Source organism: Elgaria multicarinata, chromosome 14, assembly GCF_023053635.1.
Source record: "Elgaria multicarinata webbii isolate HBS135686 ecotype San Diego chromosome 14, rElgMul1.1.pri, whole genome shotgun sequence".
Classification (NCBI taxonomy): Eukaryota; Metazoa; Chordata; class Lepidosauria; order Squamata; family Anguidae; genus Elgaria; species Elgaria multicarinata.
The window spans coordinates 13,016,529-13,025,503 of NC_086184.1; the positions used below are offsets into that span (position 1 = coordinate 13,016,529).

The 8,975-nt window shown below is 45.7% G+C and overlaps 1 protein-coding gene across 1 annotated transcript; it reads right to left on the bottom strand.

Moving 5' to 3' along the window:
* Window positions 1-1,490: 1,490 nt before the first annotated feature.
* Window positions 1,491-7,130, bottom strand: LOC134408746 (histamine H3 receptor-like). The gene is made up of 3 exons (XM_063141145.1): window positions 6,845-7,130; window positions 3,549-3,715; window positions 1,491-2,407 (listed from the first exon to the last, which is right to left on the bottom strand). The coding sequence occupies exons 1-3, from the start codon at window positions 7,119-7,121 to the stop codon at window positions 1,523-1,525; spliced, it is 1,329 nt and encodes a 442-aa protein (XP_062997215.1). The 5' UTR covers window positions 7,122-7,130; the 3' UTR covers window positions 1,491-1,522.
* Between the last annotated feature and the right edge of the window lie 1,845 nt (window positions 7,131-8,975).

The window sequence follows — 8,975 nt, forward strand, 5'->3', positions numbered from 1 at the left end:
CGGGGGGGGGGGGGTTACCGGGCTCTGCTGCCGTCCGCGGTCCATCGGCTTCTTCAATTGAGCCCGTGGTTCAGCCAGGAAGTCTGGGCTGCAAGTGCGGCCTAGACTTCCTGGTTGAACCGCGGGCTCAATTGAAGAAGCCGAGGGACCGCGGACGAAGGCAGGTAAGGGAGAGGAAGGGGGGGTTACCGGGCCCTGCTGCTGTCGCCGCATGGGCGACAGCGACAGGGCCCGGTAAACCCCTTTACCTTTCCGGCGGAGCTCCGGATCGAGGCGAAGGATCCGCCTTCACCTCGATCCTCTTCGCCACGTTCCGCCGGCCCCCCAATCTTCTTCGCCTCCGCCTTAAGGGGAGGCGAAGCACCCCGCTCCGCTTCTAATTCGCCGGTCCAATTAGAAGTGGAGCACATCCCTACTAAAAGCCACTGATAGCCTTCTCCAGGAATTTATCTAACCCCCCTTTAATGCCATCGAAAGTGGTGGCCATCACTACATCTTGCGGTCATGAATTCCATAGTTTAAATATATGCTGTGTGAAGAAGTCTTTCCTTTTATCTGTCCTGAATCTTCCACCAATCAGCTTTCTAGGATGACCCTGGGTTTTAGTCTTGCCCAAAGGTGTTCAAAACAAAAACCAAAACCGGCCCTGGTTGTAAACTTTGCAAAGGCACATGAATGCAAAGTGATGTGCCTTCTCTACTTAAAAGCTCCACAGAGGCTCTGCTCGTGCGGGGTTCCTAATTTGGGCAGATGAGAGTTTGCAGTTGGGATGAGCTCATGGAAATGCTCACAGTCCATGTGGAGAAGCCCTTGTGCATGGACATGTTCCGTGTGCACAATGAAAGTTTCTAGAGCATGGCTCGGGGAACCTGTGGCCATCCAGATAGTTTTTTTTTATTCCAAGTCCCATCAATCCAGCCAATGGTCAGGAGTCTCAGGAACTGTAGACTGAGGTGCCAGATTGGGATGCAAGATGGATAAAATGCAGTAATTTAAAAATGAAACACAAAAGCCTTCAAAGCAATCCTTAAAGGAAACATTGTCACGTTATTTTTATTTTTGTAATTTCTTAAACACAAACACACAGCATGTGCAAAAGACGTTACCCTTTAGCACTGCAAACAGAATTTTATTAACGGTTGACTCTTAAGAAAGAAGGTTTCAGTTTAGACATGCAAGGTTTGCTTGCAAGTAGAGGCTTTCTAAAAACCTCTAGCTTCAATAATGGATTGGGACCAGTGAGTTCTAGTTGCAAATCCATAGCATTGCAAGGTATTAGTTTCAAGATATTGTATCATCTCAGATCGTACTGAATTTTGTAAAAAATTTGTGGCATTGCGGGGGGGGGGGGGAAGGTTCCAGAGAAATGTTCCCCAAGGTCTTGACGATTTGAGGAGAGAAACTTCCAAGGCCCATGTTCCTAACTTAGATGAGTCATGAGTTCAGATGAGCAAATGGCCAACCACGTTCTGCTGAGGTGCAAAATGCATCCATGCTACAGCTTCTTTTGCCTTAAATGTTCTCACGTAAAAAGGTTAGGGTGGATTTTCGCCTTGCCTGGGCACAAGAGTTTAAAAAAAGCTTTCCTAAAACTCATGTGGCACAAGGGATATAGAATTGGGTTAATGGCTGAATTCAGCCACAGGAGCCAAAAGGAGGCTTCGTAGAGAGCATGGTGGATGCACTGTCCGTGGCAAGCAGCCCGGATGATCATCAGGAGCGTGTAAGGAGCCCAGCACAAAGCAAAAACGCAGACAATAATGGCCAGAGATTTGGCCACTTTTTTATCCCGAGAAAGCCGAAATCGACTAGCCACGGTATTGGCGACCTCCGTTTTTCTTGTGGTGTTGGTGATGCTCTCTAGCGCTTTGTAGAACCCGTCCCACGGGGATTTGGTTTGGACGTCAACTTGTAGGGGCGGAAGATCTTGGCTGATGTTGTACTCTACCGACTGGCTCTGCAGGGTCTGGACGTTGAGCTTGGAGGTGGTAGACTTAGTCGGGGAGAGGCTGCTTGCTGTCTCCTTATCTCTTTTCCTGTTCACTTTCATAAAAAAGATGGTATGCGCTTGCTTCTTCCCTCCGGAGTACATTTCGCAGTCCCTTTGGCCCGGCCGGAGGTTCTGGGTTCTGACGGGCGTCCGCTTCCTAATGTTGAAATAGATGCTTAAGTTGAAGTAGGTGACGCTGATGAACGGTGTGAAGAACTCTATGGTGGACGCAATCATTAGGAAGTACCAGTTGTAGAAGAACTCTGCATAGCACTCCCTGTCCGGTAGGATGCTTCGCTGGGCAATGTACTCCCAGCTGATGATTGCAGGTCCATAAAGGAGAAAAGCTGCAATCCAAACCATGACCATTTTCACCACGGTGTTCCTGGTCATCCCTTTCTGGGCTCTGTAACTCATCTAGGAGGAAAGGAAGTGTCAAATTATGACCATACTCGCAAAGCATCTGTTAACTTGGGAATGTTCCATGGAAGGGGTGTTGAACTACAGCTCAGTGGGCCAAATCTAGCCTGCCTGCATTCCCAATCTCGCCCTCTGGGGTTCCACGCCACCTTCCATTGGCTCCACCCCTTTCACTAGCCCTTCCCCTTTTACCCCAACAGCCAAGAGTTACGCTAAAATATGAGGATATTTTTTTATATTTGGCCCCGCCCATCCCTGGAATTCAGTCCCCGAGAACTTCTCTGAAATTGAAATTGGCCCTCCGTCTCAAAGAGGTTCAACACCCCTGTTCTGTGGAGGAGCTGTGCTGGATGGTTTGTAACATTTCACAAAGTTTGTCCCTTGACGATGCAAATAGGTCTGAGAAGAGGGTTGGGATTGGTCTCATTGCTGTTGATGCTACAACAGTGCCGCATCTCCTAGGAAGGGGGAATTTTAGAGGGGGTGTCTCTTTTCACCACCTGGTGCCCTCCAGATATTTTGGACTTCAACTCCAATCGGTTTGAGCCAGCATGGCCAATGGTCAGGGATGCTGGGAGTTGCAGTCTAAAACATCTGGCATGCACTAAGTTGGGGAAGGTTGTTCTAACAAGTAGTGCAAAGAAAACAAAAATTGTTTGCGTTGGGGATGAGAGACGAGGAATGAGAGGAAAAAGGAGGCAGGGGGATGAGAAAAAGAGGCATTGGTAAGAAATGGATGACTTAGGAAATGAATGGCCTAGGTTCAGTATGAGCTACTGTATGCTGTTGGTAATGGAAGGAAGGACAGCTATGTTCGCCTGGCAGTGATGCCAAGGACTGTGAAGCCTAGTGGGAAGAGGGCTGCAAGTCAGAATGACCAAAGAGAGATAGAATAGGCTTGACTGAAAATCAGAGGATGGGACATCTTGAATGTCATAATAACAGGAACCAGGGAGAAGAGGAAAATGTCACATGGGGCTTCGGGACAAAGCAAATGACAAGCAAGACAGCTTTGATGGGGTGCGGGTGACAGACAGACTGTGGGCTCCAGAGACAACTGTGGGTATGGGTGTGGGTGGGTGCAAATTTCAAATTCCAAGGTCAGAAGTGTGGTTTAGTAGAAAGAAGCATTCTTTACCGCCTTAGTGACAGAGATGAATCTGTCGAAACTGATCAAGACGATATTGAAAACAGAGGCAGTGCACACCAGGTAATCAATCACCAGCCAGAGTTTGCATAAGCCTTTCCCGAACTTCCATTCACCGGTCAGGATGTAAGGTATGTAGAGGGGGATGCAAAATCCACCTGTGGACATTGACCAGTAAACAAGTATCAGTGATACAATCTTAGCCTGCTAGTATGGTGACAAGCTATGAGTTTGCCCGTATAATATTCACTATATCTTCTGTTGTTGATCATTTATATAGCATGCACAAAAGTGCTTCTTAACCTTATTTATTTATTTGATTTATATCCTGCTCTTCCTCACAAAAAAGAGCCCAGGCAGATAATAATCTATATTAAACCACAGAAACAATATAAGAATCACGACTAAAGCTATAAATATATAATAAGGTCACTGTGGCGTTACCCACATTTCTATTCCCTTAGGCATGTCTCTGTGAGTATGTCTAGAGAGTGCGGAATGTTGGACTTGAGTGGGTGTGGCTGGTGATGCTGCGGAAAGGGGGAGGAGTGTATATATGGGGGAGCTGAGGGATTTGAGGGGTTCGGTTGGTGATGGGGTTTGGAGGGTAGATGTGTTTAGCTGTGTGATTTCTTGTCAGGAGTTACCTTAAGATTACTGGTAGAAGTTGTGCTCACAACAGTGCTATAAAGTAAGACCCTTTCCTGACTTAATAGATGGAGAACTGAGTTGGAAAGAGTTAAATCCATGTGGGTGCTATGTCAACAGAAGTACATGAATAGAATTTGAAGGAACTAAGAACTGTAAACAACAATAAACATTTTCTTTATTACCATAAAACCACATGTCAGTTGGGCTGTGTCTCCTGCTCTATCAGTTCATAAATAAACACATTACATTAAACCTTCAGCCTGCTATATTCACAGAAAAGCCTTTTCCAAAACTCCTTACCTTTTCCCTCTGCTATAAGGGAAAGGTTATACTTTTCTTTTTAACCCTTCCTCAGGTATTTAAGTGGTGGTGCTTAGCCTGAGGGAGGTGTGCATGTCAAAGCCTGGTGTGTGAGGTGGTGGCATCACAGTCACAATCCTATGTATGTTTTGATAGGAAAAAATCCTACAACATGCATGGCTGACTGGTGAATGATGGGAGTTGTAGGAGAGATTTGCACTCTGTCAAACTGTCAACACAATCTGTCAGTCAAGTTGGGCTCACAATAGTGCTATGAAGTAAGACCCTTTCCTGACTTAATAGATGGAGAACTGAGTTGGAAAGAGTTAAATCCATGTGGGTGCTATGTCAACAGAAGCACATATACCACCATCTCAACCACAGCCGGCATGAGTAGAAGGTAGATCAGGACGTACTCACAATGATAAAATGCCTCACCTCCCACAACCCTGAATTACACTGATGAAATGATGAAAGCTAGAGGGAACCAGCATTGGATTTTTGTGTGGGAGGCTTGTGATCTCACTTAAGTTCTGGTACGCGAAAGAAATTCCTGAGCTCAGAATTCTTCAATCTAAGTGTATGTCTTTTGCACATGACTTTGGTTGCTACATTTTGGGATACTACTACTACTACTACTACTACTACTACTACTATATCATCCCAGAATCCTGATATCTGCCCACCCTTGTGCTACAAATAGGCATTATTATTTATTTAACATGCCCCATTTTGTAAATTGCTTTAATGTTTGGATTTGCCTCACTAAAATATATTTATTTACTTATTTATTATATCCTGCCGTTTGTCTAAAGAGCTGAAGGCAACATGCCTGGTCCCCCCACTGCACTGTATGGTATCCTCACAACAATCCTGTGAAGTAGAGAGAGACACAGTGTGTGTGTGTGGGGTATATGTATGTGTGTGACTGGTCCAAAGACATCCAATGAGCTTCATGCCTTAGTGAGGATTTGAACCTTGCTTTCCCCAGTCCTAGTTCAACACTTTAACCTTTATAACACACTGACATTAGTTCATGATGATTGAATGTATATCTCTCTTTTCAGTTAATGCTTCCAAAGTGGTGTACAAGTAAACTATTACATTAAAGCAATTCAAATCTTAATAATAAAATACTCTAATGCAAACAACAGAAATCAATAGAAAAACATCAACAATAGTAAAATGGCAGAAAATAGCAAAGCTAGTAAAAAGAGGCTAAAGCTTTGATCCTATACACACCTCCTGGGAGGAAGTGCTATTGAACTTAATGGGGATTTAAGTGGGCTGGTCCATGAAGTCATGAAGAGTCGGAAGTGACTGAACGAATAAACAACGAAGGCATGCACAGGATTGCATTATAAGTTCCAAAGGCCCAGCAACACTAGCTTCTTTTCAATTACTTAGGGAACAATGTTAAAGAAAGTGATACAGGACCAGTGGGAGATTGACTAGACTTGTGGGGCTGCAACTCAGAAGGCCCCGTTGCTTGTGGAAATCAATGAGACTTCCAAGTAAGTTGGAAATGGAAACAAAGTCTTCATTGGCCGACCTTAGAGCCAAAGCAGGGAATCTGATCATTTCTGGATTATTTGGACAACAACTCCCATACATCCCAGTCAGTATGGCCAATGATCAGGGATTATGGGCATGGTAGTCAAAAACAGCTGGAGGGCACCAGGTTGTGTGTTCCTGCATTAGTTATTGGAGACATTTACATTTTATATTTTTTAAAATCATCATCATCATCATCCCAGTCAGTATGGCCAATGATCAAGGATTATGGCCATAGTAGGCAAATACAGCTGGATATTGGAGACATTTACATCTTATATTTTTTAAATGATATAATAATAATAATAAGAGCCAGTGTGGTGTAGTGGCTAGAGTGTTGGACTGGGAGTCGGGAGATCCAGGTTCTAGTCCCCACTCAGCCATGGAAACCCACTGGGTGGCTTTGGGCCAGCCACAGGCTCTCAGCCCAATCCACCTCACAGGGTTGTTGTTATGAGGATAAAATGGAGAGGATGATGATGATGATGATTATGTATGCTGCCTTGGGTTCCACACAGGAAAAAAGGCAGGATGTAAATGCAAATAATAATAATAATAATGATAATAATATCATTTCAATGTTATGTTGTTATTGTTAACAACAAATTATTCTATTTCCTCCCAGTGGGGAGCTCAGGGCGAGATGCATTTCCTTGCTCAAAGAGACACCATAACAAGAAGAGAAGTTCTGGACCCCTGATTTCCACTCAGCTAGGTCCAATTCTCCCTCTTTCTCCTGACCTCACAAAGCTCTGGGGTGGGGTGGCGTGCGGGTTACTCACCTACTAAAAGATCCGCGATGGCCAAGTTGAGGAAGAAGAAATTCCCTTGGGTGCGCAGGCTTTTGTCCACTAGGAAAGCCAAGACCACCAAAGCGTTGCCCAATACCGTGACCAGGACCACGAGTCCCATGAGCGCCGCCAGCAGCACAGAGACGGGGGCTGAGAACTGTCCGTGGTGCTGAAAGTGCCGCTCCTCGCTGGCCGCACATCCGTTGCCCAGAGAGGCTGAGGAGCAAGAGCCGCTGGAGAAATTGAGACTCAACGGCAGCCCGGGCATGGCTGCAGGACAGAGATGGGAGCAGCTGAGAGAGAGGGCTTGGGAAAGATTTGTCATGACGAAAGCTGCATTCCGTCGCTGAGGCACCGCGGAGTCGAACTCCTGGGAATTGCTGGCGGAGCGTGGAAGATGATCGCCTTGGGTGAGTCAACTGTCCCTGAACTCCCCTTCTCCCCCTCCCTTTAAAGGGGGAGGGCAGAAAATTAGGAAGGGAGGGGAGAGAGAGAGAGAGAGAGAATGAAGGGGGAAGCGGTAGAGGAGGAGAGAAAATCGCAGCAAGTAGGTAGACAAGCGAGGTAGCCTGCAGTTCCTTGCTAGTCTCTCTGCATGGATTCCTATCATACAATCCAATGTTGCCTTCTTGTATACCATAACTTGCAAAGGATGTGTGTGTGTGTGTGTGTGTGTGTGGTCACTGGAGGGTTCATCCAATCGTTGGGGAGCTCAGGGTCCCTCTTTTTAGACCCACAGCTTGCAGCCCATCCTCTCTGTACTAGATTCCAGAGCTCTGCTGAATAGATTGCAGGCAAAAACTTTGCAAGTTGTGAATCGATTTGGAGAGTCCTGTGGAAAATGCCTCCAGGTGAAGAGGGGAAAGGGTGCAGGACACTCTCTCTCTCTCTCTCTCTCTCTCTCTCTCTCTCTCTCTCTCTCTCTCTCACACACACACACACACACACACACACACACACACACACACTATGCCACTGACGAGAAGGGATGTACAGATTTTGTTCTGTCTGTGGATTGTGGATTGTCTTTCATTCCATCATCTGCTCATTGATAGAATCAGATTTTTTTTTAAAAAAACCAGAGTTTCTTTCTACTTGTGCTAATTCCCATTGGTGCTAACGCACACTTTGATGAATGTACTAATAAACATTGTCTCATGGAAATTACTGCAACAACAACCCCCCACACCAGAAGTTGAAAAATGGTCCACAAATCCTCGTAATCCGCATGATTCAGAATAAGCTGTTCCATTTTGAATTTGTCAGGGGTTTCTCCGACAACTCTATCCGTAGCAGTGCCTATAAAGAAGTTAGTTTCATCAGCAGCAGGGACAGGGAACATTTTTGAGCCTGAGGCCTGCATTGCATTGTGGGCAATCTCTGCATTGCTGTGGTGAGTGAGGCTAGGGGCCAGCACAGTCAGACAGTGTGGGAATGGGGAGATCAAGAGGAAGGCAAAATTTAAACCTCACCTTTCGACAATCTCTTCCCTTCCCCAGTGCTATGTTGCAGATGCTATCAAACAGCTGAGCAGTGGGGAGAATGTTTTTTTGCTGCTCAGGAAACAGGTGAGCAATGACAGAGCTGCGCTTTTATTTATTTTATTTATATATTATATTTATACCCCACCATTCCCCTTCCTTAAGGAACCCAAGGGAACATACATAATCCTCTTCCTCTCCATTTTTATATTCACAACAACAACCACCCTGTGAAGTAGGTTGAGATGAAAGTCTGTGACTGGCCCAAAGTCACCCAGTGAGCTTTCAGGGCTGAATGGAGTCTAGAACCCAGATTGTGTCCTGATCGTGGGTTCCTGGTTAACAGCTGGTTGGCCACTGTGTGAAAGGAACGCTGGACAAGATTGGACCCTTGATCGGATCCAGCATGGCACTTCTTATATTCTTTTCTTTTGACTCCTAGTCCAACATTCTAACCACTACACCACACTGCTCTTATGGGTGCCTTGGCTTCCCTCTCCCCTGCCTTACATATGGGGAAGGGGCCTCAGCTGGTCTTCTGTGGGCCCAATGGTGAGATCTGCTGGGTTCCTTAACCACTGCTCTAAATTGTTCCAAGAAGTGTACATTGTTCCACAGTGTACACTTTATCTATTTGCATG

Bases quoted from the DNA above. Each gene is read 5' to 3' on its own strand.
- LOC134408746 (XM_063141145.1), bottom strand. From the start codon at position 7,121: ATGCCCGGGCTGCCGTTGAGTCTCAATTTCTCCAGCGGCTCTTGCTCC. The intron at 3,716-6,844 runs GTGAGTAACCCG...CAATGTCCACAG, and splicing joins CATCGCGGATCTTTTAGTAG to GTGGATTTTGCATCCCCCTC. The intron at 2,408-3,548 runs GTAAAGAATGCT...CTTTCCTCCTAG, and splicing joins TCATCTCTGTCACTAAGGCG to ATGAGTTACAGAGCCCAGAA.